This window comes from Piliocolobus tephrosceles, chromosome 6, assembly GCF_002776525.5.
Source record: "Piliocolobus tephrosceles isolate RC106 chromosome 6, ASM277652v3, whole genome shotgun sequence".
Lineage (NCBI taxonomy): Eukaryota > Metazoa > Chordata > Mammalia > Primates > Cercopithecidae > Piliocolobus > Piliocolobus tephrosceles.
This window is the reverse complement of record NC_045439.1, coordinates 40,928,268-40,948,772: the sequence shown is the minus strand read 5'-3', so window position 1 is coordinate 40,948,772 and position 20,505 is coordinate 40,928,268. Positions and strand designations below refer to the sequence as shown.

Here is a 20,505-nt window from a genome sequence, read left to right as displayed (position 1 = left end):
CAAAAATGGTAAGTAAAGGTACCCAACTCAGTTTGTTTTCCTGTCGTAAACAGAAATGACAATCAACCTGAGACATAACTTCATAGGGTAGTAATTTAACTCCAGGAAGCCAGATTAGAATGCAGTAATACAAATAATGAGCAAAACACAATCAAACATTAGAGAAATAACTCTTAAACTGATGGATGTACAAATAGAAAGGATTTTTATTATATAGAATATACCCTTTTACTGACCATTTTCAAGATCCTTAAGTATAAGAATTAAAACAAACTTTTGTGTTCGCCTCTGTTAATTTTTATATGATACAAAAGTCCATTTTATTTTTACATGGGCTCAAATTATAGTGTATAGGTTTCTAGGTCTGTAGCTGGGACCATAGTCAGTGAGGCTGCCACCTGGGTATGGGCCTGCCTTCTTAAAGAGCCCTCCTGAGTCTTGGGCTCTATTAGGGTTTTGCAGCCTTCTACCTAGGTTAGAAGATTATTAGCAGATTATTGAACTTGAGTAGTTCGTTGTGGGAGCCCCTGATTTGTAGCCAAATTTGACAGAGTGTGGGTACCCTGGCCACTTTGTACTTGCGATGGCATCTGAAGTAGGGTGTAGTATTATGAAACTGAGAGGTCTGGGCTAATTCTGGGTACTTCGTGTCACTACCTAGTAGGTGTCCACAGAGATTTGGAGAATTATCTGATGTGGAAAACGCATGCATTTGGTTTCAGAAGTGTTCTGTGGTGAAAAACAGATCATAATAGTAGTAGTAATACTAAGTGATGCTACATTTGCCAGTCTTTGAGAACTACAACTATAGACTCCCTGTTTCTCTTTGTGAGTTCACTACCAATGCCTGTGTTTCCTGGTAAAAATCACATTTCTGTGTAGGTTAGTGACCCCATCAGTGAGCTGTGGGGGGGAAGACGACTCCTTTGTTGCCCACTTGAAGCTGTTTCCTGGTAGTCAGGACACCATGTTTTCTCTTCTGGAATCTGGCTCCTGTTGTTCATCACTTGCATTACCGGGCATTCAAATGCAGCCTGGGGGCCAAATATCATAAGTTTGTTCTAAGATTCAACTCACCTGAGATTTTTAGCAAAACACTATTTATTTCCCCGATTGGCCTTGGTAGCTAGTAACTAGTAGAGCCTCATCTGCCTGCAATTAGTTAATCAACTGCTGCAATTGGTTAATCTGCCTGCAATTGGTTTATCAACTGGTAGTAATTAGTAATATTCTTGGGCTTTTATAAGCTTTTACAGGCTGTTTAAGAATTCAGAGGTGTTGATGGTATAATAAATGTAGAGTAGCATAGTAATTATTATCTGCTATATTGATATCAATTTTTAGCATCACTAGATTTTTAAATGATAATTTCATTCTAGTGATTGCATATGACCATTCTTCCCAGTAATACAGTTAAATATATTTGTAGCTTTTGATATCATTGACCATGAATTGACCCTAGCCTACCTCTTTGCAGTAGAGAGAATTAAGTGGTTTAGAGTAAGTATTTTTGCCATTGTGGTTTTATTATTTATGTAGTATTGTAGGTTCAGTGCTTGGATTTATGGCAGTTTAGATGTGTACTTCAACCTCTAAGCATATCATAGAGTCTTGTCTTATCAACCTTTCAGGCCGATGCAGAGAGAGACATGTTTAACTTAATCACTGCTGCTCTGATTATTTTTGTCATCTTCATATTGCCAGATACCAGTTTATGAAAAGGGTACCAAAGCTGCTGCTTTCTGCTTTTTAAATTACCACAGTTTTAAAAAATTTATTCGTTTATTTTATTATTTCTTTTACCAAGTCCTGCTTATGGTAATTTATAACAATTATAAAACTTCAAACTAAAATACAGGAGTTGAGCCATTTTTCAACTCTGTTGACTGAAACTATTGAAAAACAATCTAATAAAGTAGCAATCTCATCTCCACTACCTAGTTTGCATCATCTCATTATTAGTAACATATAGGGCAGCTTTCCTTAGACTAAATGGTGTTCTCCAAAAAGTGAACCATACTTATGTTAATTATGCTGATTTGCTAATGTCCAAAAAAACATTGTGGGGGATTATGTAACAAAGGAAATGACTTTGACTCAAATAAAGGGTACAGTGGGAAAGATTGATAGGTTAATAGCTTACAGATTTTTTTAAGTTTATGATATTTTAAAGTCTATGATCATAATTGTTGTTGCACAATAGCTTGTATTTTCATTCTCTTTGGAAGGTCCAATAATTGATATTCCCACTCTTGAAAAGTTGAGTTTAGTGAACCTTCAAACCTTCTATTCTTTGTGTTTTATTTTATACAAACACACAGAGAAAGAGAGAGAGGAAGGGAGGAAAGAAGATCTTACTAAGTTCTTTGAGATGTGGTTTGAGACTTACATTAAGCTGGAATGTGGATATTCTTTCTTGGATTTTAGATTTCTTTGAACAAAATGTTTTTGTATGATTGTCTTTCTTCTAAGGAATCCAAGCTTATTTTCAAGTGGTGCTAGAACATTCATCCTAATATTCATGTGCAAAGGGATACATATCTTTATGAAGTCATCCTTATTCTGCTCATCACGTAGTCTCTATCAGCCAGATAATGATTTTTCATCTCCTGTGATGGAACACTGTCTCCTAAAATAAAGTTTGCATTAGAAGAAGAATCTCCAGGTGGAAAAGGGTGTTTTTCATCTAGTGGCTCTAATTCTGTTTTGCTTCCTACTACCATACATCTTTTGGGAGTGATTTCCAAACTTAAGAATGATTTTACATTAAAAATAATCACTTACTAAGGATTTCTTATATGCCAGTCACTATGATAAAGGTTCTGCATTCATTATATTATTTTATCAGCACAATAGTCCTACAAGGTATGCATTATTTGTTCCTTTTGTTTGTTTGTTTGCTTGCTTGCTTGTTTGAGACAGAGTCTCGCTCTGTTGCCAGGCTGGAGTGCAGTGGTGCGATCTCGGCTCACTGCAACCTCCGCGTCCCGAGTTCAAGCTGTTATCCTGTCTCAGCCTCCTGAGTAGCTGGGATTACAGTCTCCCGTCACTACACCTGGCTAATTTTGTATTTTTAGTAGAGATGGGGTTTCTCCATGTTGGCCAGGCTGGTCTCGAACTTCTGACCTCAGGTGATCTGCCCACCTCGGCCTCCCAAAGTTGTTCCTTTTTATTTTTGAGGCGGAGTCTCGCTCTGTCATCCAGGCTGAAGTGCAGTGGCACGATCTTGGCTCACTGCAACCTCCGTCTTCCAGGTTCAAGTGATTCTAGTGCCACAGCCTCCGGGTAGCTGGGACTACAGACATGTGCCACCATGCCCGGCTAATTTTCATATTTTTAGTAGAGATGGGATTTCACCATGTTGGCCAGGCTGGTCTCAAACTCCTGACCTCAATGATCCGCCCACTCCGGCCTCCCAAAGTGCTGGGATTACAGGCATGAGCCACTGCACCTGGCTTAGTTCCTTTTTTATAACTGATGTTATATTCAGTTCTGGAGAAATTAGGTGGCTTAACACAGGCCAAGTAGCAGAATGGTTTACTCCAAAATCCTTTCTCTTAATTGCTAAATACTTAGCTTTTCTGAGCTTTTTCTCTTCTACCTACTGGGATATAATTCCTGTAGCACAGCATTGTGATGATTACATGAAGGAAAATATATAAAATACTTCACATAGTGCTTGACACATTATAGATTCTAGTAGGCTCTGGTCAGACCTATTAATACATCAGGACAACTTAACTCTTAGACTCGGCAGAACTGGCACAGATAAAGGCAGATTATTGAAAGACTCAATAGGAAAAATGTTAAGGCCTGGAAACTAAACGTAAGCCTAGTGGACATCACTCACCAAAGTAGCATAATTGTTGTCTTATATATGATAGTATAAGCTATTTTTGTTGTCATCCTTCTGGAATTTTCCCCACCCATGCCAGTGGTCAAGATGGTGGCATCCTTAGGTTCCTCCTTGAGATAAGGGAGGCAGCAAGGAGCTTTGATTTCTTGCCTGTCTCCTGGTCACATTTTCATCCTTAGCATTGCTTATTTTTGCTGCAGGAGCAAACCGAAGTAAAAACAGTTTTGGACAAAACTCAAGTAATTTTCCTTGCCCATGATGCAGATTTGCCCATGGATTTGACTTTGAGAGTAAATCTTAGTCACATTTACCCTCATAAGTGTTAATTCATTCACCTTCTTGCCTGGATTCCATCTCTGTGCTGGCCCTTAAGGTGGAACTTCTCTCTCTTTCTCTCTCTCTTTTTTTTTCCTTTGAGGCAAGGTCTCTCTCTGTTACCCAGGCTAGAGCACAGTGGTGCAAAAACGACCTGGGCTAAAGCGATCCTCCTGCCTCGGCCTCCTGAGTAGCTGGGACTATAGGCATGTGTCCCTGTGCCCAGCTAGATTTTTTATTTTTTGTGGAGAGGGGACTTACTATGGTGCCCAACTCGGTCTTGAACTCCTGTGCTCAAGTGATCCTTCTGCCTTAGCTTCCCAAATTGCTGGGATTATAGGCGTGAGCCACCATACCCGACCGAACTTCTCTAACATTTTGAATCAGGTGTAAACAAAAAGCCCTCTTTGTGTTTCGTTCCTCAGTAGCATAGAGGCAGACTAGAAGTCTTTTTTTTTAATAAATAGTTTTATGACTATTAAAATAGAAAAATAGAGAAATTAGCAGAAATACAAAGAACATAAAACATAACCAATTTTTGAAATAGAGGTTTTAATACCTGTCATAGGTGGCTTGCTTTCAGAGTCATAAATTCTATTCTACTCGGCCGGGCGTGGTGGCTCACACCTATAATCCTAGCACTTTGGGAGGCCCATGAGGGTGGATCACATGAGGCCAGGAGTTTGAGATCACCCTGGCCAACATGGTGAAATCCCATCTCTACAAAAAAAAAAAAAAAAAAAAAAAAAAAAAAACTCGTCAGGCATGTAGCTCATGCTTATAATCCCAGCTACTCGGGAGGCTGAGACAGGAGAACTGCTTCAGCCCAGGAGGTGGAGGTTGCAGTGAGCTGAGATCGCGCCACTGCACTCCAGCCTGGGTGACAGAGCGAGACTCTATCTCAAAAAACAAAAAGCAAACAAACAAAATTCTATTCTACTCAGTGTCTTCAGGCAACTTTATTGTATCCTCAAATGGCCAGCACTATTTTGCTGGTCCCTTGCCTAGGTTTGTTATTTCCCAAACCTTGACCTGGTCTCATACTAGATCTTTAGTACGCCCACTTACTAGATTTTTTGATATGTTCATAGTCAAAACCACAACAGCCAGATTCCCTGATTTCTGGGACTCTTCTAGGAGATTTGGTTTCAGGGTTGAGTTACTGAAAACCCAGGGCTTCTGCAGAATGGTTTTGAGTCACCATGATTCTCTTGCTGATTTGATTGTCCTCTTGTCTTTGGCCAAAAAATACATACTGCAGGATGATAACTTTCAACATAATTGAAACAATAAATAACTAGTTTGAATTTAAGGTTGTATCCTGGACTTAATTGTCTTCCCTCCATAGTCGCCAACAGAGAGGCCAAGAAACAAAAGATTTTAAAAACAAGCTTAATTTTAGTGGACCATGAAGTTACAGTAACTTATATTGATACCCTGACTGCATTATCACAAAAAATTAGTGTACTCTTTTTTTTTCTTTGATATTTGGTCTTCTAGTTGCTTGGTTATTCTGCTTTCTAGGTAGAGACAGATGAATGTGAATAATTAATTGCCAAGATTTAGTACTGATGTAAACTTGGTAAAAACATCGACATAAACTAATTTATTTTAAAAAGTAGAGATCAGCTTTCATTCCCAATGGTACAGGAATGTCTTGATTCCTATGACAAGAAAGTATAAACCATGCTAATGCTTGTATTTCAAGGGACTCTTCTCTTTAAATTAGACCTAATGCAGTTTTTACCTCCTTGAGGCTATATGATGATTGTCAATGAAATGTAATGCTTTTTGTTTCTGTATGTGTTCGTGTGCATGCGTGCACCCATGTGCATGTGTGTAGTGACACGTTTAACATAAAACTAAGAGCGTATTGAATTTCCTTTTTTCCTTCGACAGGTATTTGCTGATAAACTGGTTATTCCACTGTATGACATCTCCAGAACGATACTGTTATTTAAAACAGACTTGTGCCGGCGCAGTGGCTCACACCTGTAATCATAGCACTTTGGGAGGCTGATCACCTGAGGTCAGGAGTTCAAGACAAGCCTGACCAACATGGTGAAACACTGTCAATACTATAAATACAAAAAATTAGCCAGGTGTGGTGGTGCATGCTTGTAATCTCAGCTACTTGGGAGGCTGAGGCAGGAGAATCACTTAAACCTGGGAGGAGGCAGAGGTTGCAGTGAGCTGAGATTGTGCCACTGTACTCCAGCCTGGGCAACAAGAGTGAAACTCTGTCTCAAATAAATAAATAAATAATGAATTGATGTGAAGTTGAGACTTGCAACAAGTTTTGTGATTACTCCTATTTGATAGGTAGGAAAAAACAAATGACCACATTCTATTATGATGAAACCTATGAAATATAAAGAATAATGGGTGTGATGAGGGTGATGGTAAAGAGGCTTATGAAACTGAGAATATGTTTTAAATGAACTTTTAGGCCAGGCGCAGTGGCTCATGCCTGTAATCCCAGCACTTTGGGAGGCCGAGGCGGGCGGATCACGAGGTCAGGAGATAGAGACCATCCTGGTTAACACGGTGAAGCCCCATCTCTGATGAAAATACAAAAAATTAGCTGGGCGTGGTGGCGGGCGCCTGTAGTCCCAGCTAGTTGGGAGGCTGAGACAGGAGAACGGCGTGAACCCGGGAGGCGGAGCTTGCAGTGAGCCGAGATCGTGCCACTGCACTACAGCCTAGGCGATGAGCAAGACTCCATCTAAAATAAAATTTTAAAAAATTAACTTTTAGCTGAGCCCTGTAGCCCTATTATAGTTAAAGACTTCTGTGTTTCCATAAGCAACTCACAGTTTCATACAGATAGTGACTTTCCCCCTCAGTAACTATAAAAAAAATACTGTAGTCTACATAATAGTCCATAGAGGACTCAGTCTTTAAACTTGAAAGTTGAAACTTTGCCTACTCTATAAGACTTCAGGTTAATTTCTGGCATTGTAGGTTTGGTTTTTGCAGCCAAAATCTCTTTCATGAAAAGAAAATGTTTTGAATCCTAGATGAGAATAACAAATAAGAAAATGGACAAGGCATTACATATTGGCCTCTTGCCCTGTTTAAAAAGGGTGAAAATGGAAGTAGATAAGCTGCAAAGTGTCCTGTGTATGATTAATGTTGACACATGACACAGATGTCTGAAGTGCTTCACAAATGGAACTGTTGTTCCAAAGCATTGTTCAAAGTTGTTCCACTATTAATTTAGGATGAATAGTCTAAATGTTGGCTGAGATTTTTAATTTTTAATTGGATAGTTTCACTTTATTCAAAAGGAGCTATTATCACGGATTCTCTGTTAATCATGTGTACTTCTAATGGCTTTCTGTGATAGTAAATAAGACTTTCCTGTGGGCTGCCATTGCATTTTTACTAAATAGTTTAGCATCTAGTTAAGAATCAGGAATAAAAGAGTACTAAGACTGTGTCACATACTCTTAGGCAAATTACAATTGTTGAGGGCATGTTTCTCCGTCTCTTAAGTGATTCCTTCTCATTGATCAATCCCCTCCTTCAGGGTGTTATAGGGAACTCACTATTGGATCATTTTTGTGATTGATCATCAGAACCACATGTTACTGTTACCCACATCTAATGGCTCCTTCCTCTTGTTAGTAGAATTGTTAGTAGATGCTCTTCAGACACAATGGAAAAGCTCAGACACAACTCTCTGAGGGCCTCTAGCCTTTAAAAAAAAAAGGCGGGGGGGCTACCACATGTATTACTATTTTGTGTGTCTTATCACTATGCATTTTTTAAAAGAGCTATATGGAAGGTATTTCGATACTTTGTCTCAGAGATGTCAAAATAATTTTCCTAGGACACAAAGTAGGAGGTAGAACCATAATTGAGAAATTGGTATGTCTGGCTCCCAAAGCTCTCTCCTCTGATTCAGACTTTAATTTTTGGATATTTACATTGAGCAGAGTACACATTATTGTGCTCTGGACCTCCTCCTTTGATATTTGTTAGTGTGGTAGTTAGAAGCCTCGACTTTAAAATTCATTGCTTGGGTTTGATTTCCTACTCTGACATTTCTCAGGTTTGTGACTTTGAGCAAATTATTTAACCTCTCAATGCCTGCCATTTCTTATCTAGTTTGTAAGATTATTGTGAGAATTAAATGAAATAATGTAAAGCACTTAGAATAGGTGTACCTATTTATTGTTGTTGTTGTTTTTTACTTATTGTAATACATCAGTTTTCTCTAAGTACTCTTGGAATCTCCAGATAATGCTTTATGTTTTTAGTTAATACAATCATTGTAAGTGATTTCTAGATGTGTAATTTTTCCAACAATATACGTTTCTAACTTTATAATTTTCATAAGCAAATAATCCATACTCTTAAGCATGCCTTGAACAGAGGAGTTAATACAAAGTGTTGAGAAGGGATGAAGCTGGAGCTACACCTGGGTAAGGATTATTCCCCAAACCTCTCTACCATCAAACTGGATTTGTAAAAGATAAAAATTATCACCGTTATCTCATTATATAAACTCTTGAAGGTTTTTCTTTTGCTACTTTTTCATTCATCTAAAGATACTTACTGAATATTTTGTCTGTGACATGCATTGTTCCACATGCTGATTTTAAACAACAACAAAAAGGAAACAAAAAAATAAAAGAAGCAACCAAAAAAAAGTTCACTCTTTTGGAGCTTAAATTCTAGTAGGGCATGAAAGATAAGAAGTAAGTGATACTGTATATCGGAAAATAATAACTGCTTAGAAAAATATATAATAAGCAGGGAAGGAGTGTTAGTAGTAGTGAATCCACACAGGCCTGCAGCAACTTGATTCTTGCCTCCTTGGAGGAAAGAATTTGGCCGGGGGAACATAAGGCAGAGTGAGAGATTGAGGCAAGTTTTAGAGCAGGGATGAGAGTTCATTAAAATGTTTTAGAGCAGGAATGAAAGGAAGTCAAGTACACTTGTAAGAGGGCCAAGCAGGCAACTTGAGAGGATCAAGTGCGCTGTCTGACCGTTGACATGCGCCTGTATATATTGCTATGGTTCCAGGGTTTGCATTTCTTCTTACCTGATTTTTCCTTGGGGCAGGCTGTCTGCATGAACAGTGGCCTGCCAGCACTTGGGAGAGATCGCTTATGCAGTGTGTTTACTGAAGTTGTGCACATGCTCATTTGAGGCTTTTTTTTCCTTACCAGTTGAGTGATCCTAGAGGAAGGTCATATAACAGTTAAAGTCTGCCATTTTGCTTCTTAGTACACATGCTTGAGCCAGCTCACACAACTCTTGAAAACTTATCAAGAAGCTGCTGATGATCAGCTTCAGTTGTTTTCTATCTATTTAGGAGACTGCCTTTCCCTGGCACCAGCTGCGACCAGTTAAATTATTTTAGAGAGATAGTTTAACAACTGCCTGACCATCACCTGATAGTCACCTGACATTGCTTGGGGGTTAAGAGGGTTCCTTCCCCTGCCCTCTCATGTCTGCCTAGCTACCTACTCAAACAGAAGGAGAGGGAAAACCAAGGGATGAGGGTGACGGGAGAGAGTGTTGGATTTTTAAGTGGGATAATCTGGGAATACCTTATGAAGATGGTGACATTTGAGCAAAGATTTCAAGGTCATTTAGGTGAGCCATGTGAATAGATACCTGAGAAAAGAGCATTCCAGGGCAGGGAAGAGCAATAGAAAAGCTCTGGAGTAGGAATATACCTGGCACTGTCAGGGGTTAGCAACAAGACCAGTGTGACTGAAATAGAGAAATCAAAGAGGATGGTAGTGGGAGATGAGATCAAAGACAAGGATGAGATCAAAGTGAGCCATATTGGGTGGGGTCTTCTAGGTCAAAGTAGTAATTTTGGCTTTGACTCTGAGTGAGCTGAGGAGCAAATTCATGTTAAGAACAAAGTAGTGACATTATTTACCTGATGTTGTAACAGGATCTGGCTGATACATTGAGAATAAACTTTAGACATAGGCAATGGTGGAAGCAGGGAGACCTTATTAGGAGGTTGTTGTAATCCAGGTGAGAGAAGATGGTGTCTCAGTTGGTAAAAGTGCTGGTGGTGATACGTGAAAAATTAGAAATTAGCTACAAATTTGGTCAGATTTGTAGAGGATGTTAGACAAACAGAGACTCTTGCTTTTTACTTTTCTTTCTTGCTAAATGCAAGTCATAATTTTTATTTAATGCAATATAAATAAAACCATTTGTACCAGCCATAAAGTTTCTCTTTTTAGCTTACTGGAGATTTTACTTTACTTTGCAGGTAATCCAGCATGTTGTAATTGAAATTACTGATGCTAAACAGAGTGGGAATTCTGATGCTAAACAGTCATTTTATTAGTTTAGACCAGGACTCAGCAAATTATGGCCCAGAGACCAAAGCTGACTCATTGCCTGTTTTTGTAAATAAAGTTTTATTCAAACACAGCCACACCTATTCATTTGCGTGTTATCTATGGCGGCTTTCTGCTACAAAGGCAAAGGATCTTAGAGATCCATAGAGACTAAAATATTTACTATCTGGGCCTTTAATGAAAAAGTTTGCTGACCCTTGGTTTATACTGTTAAGAGTTGTGTAAAAATTTTCCTCTGATCTTTTTCCAGTCACTCTGGAGTGTTTAACTTTGAAGAGAAAAATTAAAAGGTGACATGAAATGATAGTAGAGAGAACCAAGAGGTACTAACAAATACTAACATCAACTTCTTTCTCTATGTTAATTTACTCATTTGTTTGCTTTGCGTATTCACTTTCCTCCAGATCTCTGTAGTGCTCTATGTTGGGAAACAAGTGCAGCTGACTAGCTTGAACAAAAAAAGTGTATTTTCTCAACAGTGAAAATTTAATATAGGAATGAATATTAGATTTTAAGAGACTAATTTTTGAATTGCACAACCTTGATAGAAAATAAAAGATGAGTACCAGCATCAATGTGAGCATCAATCTTTATGAGGAATTTGGCATTCATCTTAAGACTTTGTGTAATCCAGTGAAGCAGTACTAATAAGACCTCCAATGTTGTTTGTTTTAACAGGTCTATAATGACGGATCTATACTACCTCAGTCAGACAGATGGAGCAGGTGATTGGCGGGAAAAAGAGGCCAAAGATCTGACAGAACTGGTCCAGCGGAGAATAACGTATCTTCAGGTAAGAAGGTTGAGTTAAGAATAAATTTGAGTGAAAAAAAAGAAGGATCATCATATAACTAAGAGTAATAATTTCAGTTAGTTTTTAGTCTTCCTGGCCCTTGCCTTTTGAAAATAAGTATTCACACATTTTACATATTTATTCAGAAAGACACCATGTTACGCCTTGAGTGGAATACAAAGATGGCTAAAACAAAGACCCTGTCCTAAAGGGAGCTACTTTCTTTCTTTCTTTCTTTCTTTCTTTCTTTCTTTCTTTCTTTCTTTCTTTCTTTCTTTCTTTCTTTCTTTCTTTCTTTCTTTCTTTCTTTCTTTCTTTTCTTATTATACTTTAAGTTCTAGGGTACATGTGCATAACGTGCAGGTTTGTTACATATGTATACTTGTGCCATGTTGGTGTGCTGCATCCATCAACTCATCAGCACCCATCAACTCGTCATTTACATCAGGTATAACTCCCAATGCAATCCCTCCCTCCTCCCCATAATAGGCCCCGGTGTGTGATGTTCCCCTTCCCGAGTCCAGGTGAGCTCATTGTTCAGTTCCCACCTATGAGTGACAACATGCGGTGTTTGGTTTTCTGTTCTTGTGACAGCTTGCTGAGAATGATGGTTTCCAGCTGCATCCATGTCCCTACAAAGGATGCAAACTCATCCTTTTTTATGGCTGCATAGTATTCCATGGTGTATATGTGCCACATTTTCTTAATCCAGTCTGTCGCAGATGGACATTTGGGTTGATTCCAAGTCTTTGCTATTGTGAATAGTGCCGCAATAAACATACGTGTGCATGTGTCTTTATAGCAGCATGATTTATAATCCTTTGGGTATATACCCAGTAATGGGATGGCCGGGTCATATGGTACTTCTAGTTCTAGATCCTTGAGGAATCGCCATACTGTTTTCCATAATGGTTGAACTAGTTTACAGTTCCACCAACAGTGTAAAAGTCTTCCTATTTCTCCACATCCTCTCCAGCACCTGTTGTTTCCTGACTTTTTAATGATTGCCTTTTTTTCATTTCCCTGTAAGTATTGTTGAGTATCTTTTCATATGCTTATTTTCGTTGGCATATCGTCTTTGGTGAAAAGTCTACTTAAATCTTCTGCCTATTTTTTAATTGGGATGTTTGCTTTCTTATGGGGTTAAGGTTCTTTATATGTATTCTAGATATGAGTCCTTTGTCTGATACATATTTTGGAAATTTTTGTTTGGAAATTCTAGTTTGCAGCTTGCCTTTTAATTTTCTTAACAGTGTCTTTTGAAGGGCAAAAGTTTTTAATTTTGACAAAGTCCAGTTTATTAAATTTTAAATTTATGCTTCTGTATTTTGTATTTACGAAGTTTTTATGAAGCCTAAGGTGACTAGAATTTTTTTCTGGTTTCTTCTAGGAATTTTATAATTTTAGCTCTTACATTTAGGACTATGATCCATTTTGAGGAAGGATGTAAACTAAAAGTTGAGGTTCATTTTTTTGCATATAGTTATTCAATTGGTCTAGAATCATTTTTTTCAAAGATTATCTCTTTCCTATTAATTGCTTTAGAACTTTTATCAAAAATCAACTGACTGTCGGGCGCAGTGGCTCATGCCTGTAATCCCGGCATTTTGGGAGGCCAAGGTGGGCAGATCACAAGGTCAGGAGATCGAGACCATCCTGGCTAACACGGTGAAACTCTGTCTCTACTAAAAATACAAAAAATTAGCAGGGCGTGGTGACGGGCGCCTGTAGTCCCAGCTACACAGGAGGCTGAGGCAGGAGAATGGTGTGAACCCGGGAGGCGGAGCTTACAATGAGCCAAGATCGCGCCACTGCACTCCAGCCTGGGTGACAGAGTGAGACTCCGTCTTAAAAAATAAATAAATAAAATAAAACAGATTCCATTATAGATGCTACTCCCTAACTCATTTAATCTTTGAGAGTAGCAACACCTAGTAGAAGAGAGGTTTTATCCTTTCAACTTTCTTGAATATACATTGAACTTAAATTATAATTTCTTTAACTTAGGTGTATCAGCCCAATGTGTACTTGTTTTAAAGTTATTTCTAAACTAATTTTCTCTTTCTAGAAATACGCCTCATTTTTTTTTCAAGAAATGGCGGATTTTGCTATAGTTTGACTCTGACCTAAGTCACAATACAGATCCAAAAACAATTTTCCAAATCTTAAAGCAGGTCTGATTTCCACATAGAAATAGAGTAATAATGGGAGTTCTGATTGTAACTACCAAGTCTCAAGATGAAAGTTCTTCTTCCACAATCCTGGTATGAGTTCCAGCGAAGCAAGAATTGTGGAGTAGCAAGATGCCTATAGAATATGTAGGCTCTTGAGCAGAGGCAGATTCAGGTTTGGGGGATACACCTGAAACCTATTCAACTTCTGGTGCTGTCTTTATGAAAAAGAATACAAAATATTAAATGTTTACAATTATTATTCATTATATTCGGGTTTTTTTTTTTTTTTGTGAGATGGAGTCTTGCTCTGCCGCCCAGGCTGGAGTGCAGTGGCGTGATCTCCTCCCACTGCAAGCTCCGCCTTCCGGGTTCAAGCCGTTCTCCTGCCTCAACCTCCCAAGTAGCTGGGACTACAGGCGCCCGCCACCGCCTCCCGGGTTCACGCCATTCTCCTGCGTCAGCCTCCCGAGTAGCTGGGACTACAGACGCCCGCCACCACGCCCGGCTAATTTTTTTGTATTTTTTTAGTAGAGATGGGGTTTCATCATGTTAGCCAGGATGGCCTCGATCTTCTGACCTCGTGATGCCCCCGCCTCGGCCTCCCAAGGTGCGGGGATTACAGGTGTGAGCCACCGCGCCCGGCCAGTTATATTCTTTAATGTCATCACAAACACTGAATTAGCAATAGTGAACCACTATTCCTAGGGGAAATACAGAGTTAGGTTCCTGTGAGATCAACATTTTCATCAGCTGATTAACATTTATCACCTTGTTTTATGTGTGTTTCTATTTAAATAAACCTTATTTAATTTATATTGTTGATTCCTTAACATTGATAACTCATATGTGAACAAAGCTTATCCAACATACATACTTTCTCTGTAAAGCACACACAGTTTTCTTGCCCTTAGAAACACTGGACAGCACTTCACTACTGTGTTTGGGGGTCATTTTCAATGGTGAAACCACTGGAAAAAAAAGCACAAAAATGGGAAAAACAGCACTAAATATACTGCAGAAAGGACATTTGTTTATTGTAAGAGATTTGAAACAAGAAGGCAGAAAGTCACCTTGGCTGAAATTATGTGCCTTGGAGAACTCAAAATTTTCATTGCATTTGTCCATGAATGACCGTGAAAGCACCACAAGTATTGATTTGGGCATTACAAATAAAGTTTAGTAGGTAAATTCACATGGAATCTGTGAATAGTGAGGATTGACTCCACGTTGAAAAAAGAACTCCTAAAAAATTACAATTGTGTAAAGCTGACAAATGCCACAAATACTAAACCCCAGAAAAATAATTTTTTAATTAACTGCTTGATACTCTTTATAATACTGTTTTCCCTTACATTTTTTAGCTGCATACCCTTTGTTTGTACGACAGTGATCTGTAATGTTTTCTGAAAAGAGAATTGAGAATGATTTTGTAATATTGTCTATAAAAGGAGTGGAAAATCTGAATAGATTTTTTTCTCTAGCATGGTTGATTTAAAATGTTGTTTTAAAGTTATTGATATTTGTAGTATGTAACATTTGCAATTTCACATACATACATACTTCATATTTGTAGTACTGCTGTAAGCTTGTGCCTTATAGACAGAAGAATTCAGATAATTTTATGTGATTCTCATCAGAAAAGGAAAAAATGGTTCATATAATTGCTTATGCCACATTTTTAATTGTGTACACTATAGTTTCAAGACTATTAGTGACAGAAGAGAACTTCTGTTTTGACTAGGCATCACTGAGAAGTGCCTTCTTCATTTCTGTTATTACTTCGTACTTGTCATGCTAGGAACCATGGGACACATTCATATCACAGTGCATTCTCTTACCCTGTACCTATTTATGTCACAAAAATATCTGTCCACAAAAGCAACTGTGAACTATATAAATATATCTCTAAATCCAAACTAAATAATTCCCAGCTTAATTTCTCCATCACAGGATCCCAGAAATGCAGATGGCCACTTTATTTGCTACCCAACACTAATACCAACCCTGGGAAAGTGAGATGGCACCGAATTCTGAGAGACAGATATCTTAACTTATTTAACTTAACTCATTTAACTCATGTTGGTGAAATTTTACAAAAACACATCCAGGTAACATAGCACAAGCCTCTCCCAGGGCCTTTGAAGTGATCCATGCAAGCAAGGGTCCCTTAAGCTTACATTTCAGCAAATCTACTCCTAAGGAAGCTCTTCTCATTGAACTAGGAGGGCACCCCAAGTTCCTAAGGGGTTCTCAGTCCTGCTCCCAAGATAGGAGATTACTTGAGAAACAACATTAAGAAACCTGAAATAGAGAAAGATATACTGCAAAATTAGATGAAAAGTAATAGATGCTGACCCTTTAAGACTGAGTTCTGTCTCTAATACACAGATATAAGAGAATGTCCAGATTGCCTCTAGTTAAAATTTTGTTTTAATTTAATATTAGAACAGCAGCTTTCCATTAAAAAGTGCTAACCTCTGACTTGGACTCACTTTCCATCTCTTCTTAGAGTCTGCAACACTTTCTCAAATTGACCAGCCTACAATTGTGTATCAGCTGCTTTTTTACTAACTGCCAAGAACCTTTGTGTAAGTTAGCCATACCCTAGGTGTGAGTCTTGGTGATGGCAGACCATAACTGAGCAGCCTTTCCAATGGCTTTTTTTTTTGGTCTCTGTTCAGTAACCTTCACTGCCTCCTTTTCCTGTACCCCTTCCCTCTGATTGCTTAGCTAACGATAGATTACTAAATGAGAATCCAAGATCAGGTAAGTCGTAGATACGGCTCATTGATAAGTCATAAATGCATACAGTTACATATCTGTGCAGTCAATTAAAACATATGGATATGCTCTGACCCTGAAAAATGAACATGATAGTTCTCACACATTAAATATTGTTCTGTGGTAGGTTGTCTAAAAAAGTATTTGGATGTTTGTGTACTTGGATTATGCAAATTCATGTATCATAAATTTGACCTATCTAAACCTAAAATACCAATTGTGATAAAAAATTTAACAGGAGTGATGTATGTGATTTGCATAGCTTATGTCACTTGAAAAACCTCTCTGTGAAAGGTTTGCACATTTCTATAGAAAATGTCATTACAGTGATCTTATACTAGGCTCAAGGCTTAGGTCAATGGTATTTAATAGATGATAAAATACCCAGATAACTCAAGGTCTTATTAAAATCCTTTGGTTGTGATAGGGAGCAGGTGTTTCTTCTTGTTCCTCTAGTATGTTAAAGTACATTAAAGGAAGCTATGAGATTGAAGAACATTTGTAAGCTGCCATTTCTGCGCACTTTCTGTATGCTTAGTATTATGCAAAGTAACTCTTATGATGCAGGTGTTGTAATGTTCAATGTGCAGGAGAGTAAATTGAGAGAGAGGTTTGTACTTATCTTTGTCTTTAATGATAGTATGAGAGGTGATTCTTCTTTCTCTAGATTATAAAAACTTGAACTTAATAGTGATAGAATGTAGAATTATGTGCTAAGTAGATTAAAACTCTGATAATCAGAGGTATGGGTAGAAAGCCTGACATTTTACAGTTGAAATATTAAACACATCCTAACCTGTCCATTACATCTATGGGACATCTTCTTTCCAGCTTGTAGGAAATGAGTAATAGTTGCTCTTAAATTTTGTTCCATGTATAGTAGAAGTATCCTGGAAGATTCAAAATATATTTATGGACTAAGTAAATGTTGTCAGGAAAATGTCAGTTCTAGCAGATCAGACATTAGGAAAATGTTGCTACTAGTATGAATAGAAAGTAACGTGGACATTGGAGAATTTCCTTAGGTTTACTGAGGACCTAAATCTATGTGTCTCATTAAACATAAAATTAAAAAAAAAAAAAAAAGGTCTCAGAAGCTGTATTAAAGCAAAATACAAAATGGAACAAGACCCTGGGGCTTTGCTTAGGGAGCATATATTTCTGCCCACTTTGTTGGAGGTTGCTTTTCCTTTTTGCCACCATGTTTTTACGGATTTTATTGGCCTAGACCAGAGGTCAGCAAACTACCACCCTTAGGCTAAATCCACACAACTGTTTTTGTACATAAAAGTTTTGTTGGAGCATAACTGTGCTCATTTGTTTATATCACCTACTTTCAGGCTATAGTAGCAAAGTTGAATAATTTTTACAGAAAATGTACAGCCTGCAAAGCCAAAGATACTTACTGTCTCCTCCTTTACAGAAAAACTTTACTGACCATGGCCTAGACAGTGATGAAAATAATTTTTAAATGTTTTTCCTCCTATTTTCCTTTTCTTCCTCTTCCTGTTCCTTCTATTCCTTTAGCTATATATGAACTCTTGTCGGTATTCCAGGTGTCAGCTTTCTGAGCATATGCCTTTGTCTGCCTCCTGTTGAGGTTCCCATCTCCAAACAGTTATTTTTTCCCATTTTTGAGGCTAAGGATTTTTACTCGTTAAGAGTGACAGGACTAGACATCAGGAGTTATGTAAGTACTCAAGAGTATACCCCTTGCTATGTTACAGATTGACCACCATTTTGTTCACCTTTTGAAGGGCACAGTGATATTTTTTTTTTTTGAGATGGAGTCTCACTCTGTCACCCAGGCTGGAGTGCAGTGGCGCAATCTTGGCTCACTGCAAGCTCTGCCTCCTGGGTTCATGCCATTCTCCTGCCTCAGCCTCCCAAGTAGCTGGGGCTACAGGCAACCGCCACCATGCCTGGCTAATTTTTCTGTATTTTTAGTAGAGACGGAGTTTCACCGTGTTAGCCAGGATGGTCTCGATCTCCTGACCTTGTGATCTGCCCACCTTGGCCTCCCAAAGTGCTGGGATTACAGGCGTGAGCCACCGCACCCAGCCCACAGTGATCTTCTTAAAATGTAGTAAAGTTACCGATGATAAAGTTTTCAAATGGTACAATGATGTCTTTTTAAATATTGGGACCAAATCCCAATTTATTCTGACTAATATCAGGTTCCACAAGAGGGAATTTGAAGTATCTCTGCTAATGAAATCAGTTTTCATTTTGATTTATCTTTGATTTTTTGCATGCTGGAGGTGAGGAGGGAATGAGGGTAACACTTTTCATTTAGTTCTTAATTTTCTTCTGTTCTACTCTACAATAAAGTTCTCGTGGTATATTGGAGCTATTATGGTCATGCTATTGTGTCCAGAATTGGTGGGTTCTTGGTCTCACTGACTTAAAGAATGAAGCTGCGGACGCTCGTGCTGAGTGTTACAGTCCTTAAAGATGGTGTTCCTTAAAGATGTTCCTTCAGCTGTTCAGATGTGTCTGGAGCTTCTTCCTTCTGGTGGGTTTGTGGTCTCCCTGTCAGGAGTGAAGTTGCAGACCTTTGAGGTGAGTGTTACAGCTCTTAAAGGCAGTGGATCTGGAGTTGTTCGTTCTTCCCGGTGGGTTTGTGGTCTCGCTGGCTTCAGGAGTGAAGTTGCAGACCTTCGTGGGGAGTGTTACCGCTCATAAAGGTTGCGTGGACCCAAAGAGTGAGCGGCAGCAAGGTTTATTGCAAAGAGCGAAAGAACAAAGCTTCTACAGTGTGGAAGGGGACCCAATGGATTGCCACTTCTGGTGTGGCAGCCTGCTTTTATTCCCTTATCTGATCCCACCCACATACTACTGATTGGTCCATTTTACAGAGAGCTGATTGCTTCATTTTACAGAGAGCTGATTGGTCTGTTTTGACAGAGTGCTGATTGGTGCGTTTACAATCCTTGAGCTAGACACAGAGTGCTAGACAGAGAAGTTCTCCAAGTCCTCACTAGGTTAGCTAGATAGAGTACCAATTAGTGTATTTACAAACCTTGAGCTAGACACAGAGTACTGATTGGTGTATTTACAAACCCTGAGCTAGTCACAGAGTACTGATTGGTGTGTTTACAATCCTTGAGCTAGACACAGAGTGCTAGATGGAAAAGTTCTCCAAGTCCGCACTAGGTTAGCTAGATACAGAGTACCAATTAGTGTATTTACAAACCTTGAGCTAGACACAGAGTACTGATTGGTGTATTTACAAACCCTGAGCTAGACACAGAGTACTGATTGGTGCATTTACAATTCTTGAGCTAGACACAGTACCGATTGGTGTATTTACAAACCCTGAGCTAGACACAGAGTGCTGATTGGTGTGTTTACAATTCTTGAGCTAGACACAGAGTACTGACTGGTGTGTTTACAAACCCTGAGCTAGACACAGAGTGCTGATTGGTGCGTTTACAATTCTTGAGCTAGACACAGAGTGCTAGACAGAAAAGTTCTCCAAGTCCCCGCTAGGTTAGCTAGATACAGAGTTCTGATTGGTGTATTTACAAACCCTGAGCTAGACACAGAGTGCTGATTGGTGTATTTATAATCCCTTATCTAGACATAAAGGTTCTCCAAGTCCCCACTAGACTCAGGAGCCCAGCTGGCTTCTCCCAGTGGACCCCTGCATCCAGGCTGCCGGTGGAGCTGCCTGCCAGTCTGGATCCGCGCCTGCACTCCTCAGCCCTTGGGTGGTGGATGGGACCAGGTGCCATGGAGCAGGGTGCGGCACCTGTCAGGGAGGCTGGGGCTACGCTGGAGCCCACCGTGGAGCTCGGGCTCGGACATGGTGGGCTGCAGGTCCCTAGCCCTGCCCCGCCAGGAGGCTGCTGAGGCTCGGAGAGAATTCGAGCATGGTGCATGCGGGCAGGCAGTGCTAGGGGACCCGGGGCAACCTCCGCAACTGCTGGCCCGGGTGCTAAGCCCCTCACTGCCCTGGGCGGGGGGCGCCAGCCGGCCTCTCCCAGTGTGGGGCCCGCAAAGCCCATGCCTGCATCTGCGGGAACTCACGCAGGCCTATGATACTTCCGGTTCCCGCCTGCACCTCACCCTCCACACCTCCCAGCAAGCAGAGGGAGGTGGCTCCTGGCCTCAGCCAGCCCAGAGAGGGGCTCCCACAGTGCCATGGCGGGCTGAAGGGCTCAAGCGCTGCCAGAGTGGGCGCGGAGGCCGAGGAGGCGCCGAGAGACAGGGCTGCTAGCACGTTGTCACCTCTCACTATCG

At 39.6% G+C, this 20,505-nt stretch overlaps 1 protein-coding gene across 12 annotated transcripts in view; it reads left to right on the top strand.

Moving 5' to 3' along the window:
* The window catches only part of FUT8 (fucosyltransferase 8), a 331,654-nt gene that overhangs the window by 222,026 nt on the left and 89,123 nt on the right, over positions 1-20,505 (top strand). For all 12 annotated transcript variants that reach the window (XM_023232574.3, XM_023232591.2, XM_023232599.2 and 9 more), the window contains one exon: positions 11,191-11,305. In XM_023232574.3, the coding sequence (XP_023088342.1) occupies positions 11,191-11,305 (115 nt within the window). The remainder of the gene's footprint in view (positions 1-11,190; positions 11,306-20,505) is intronic.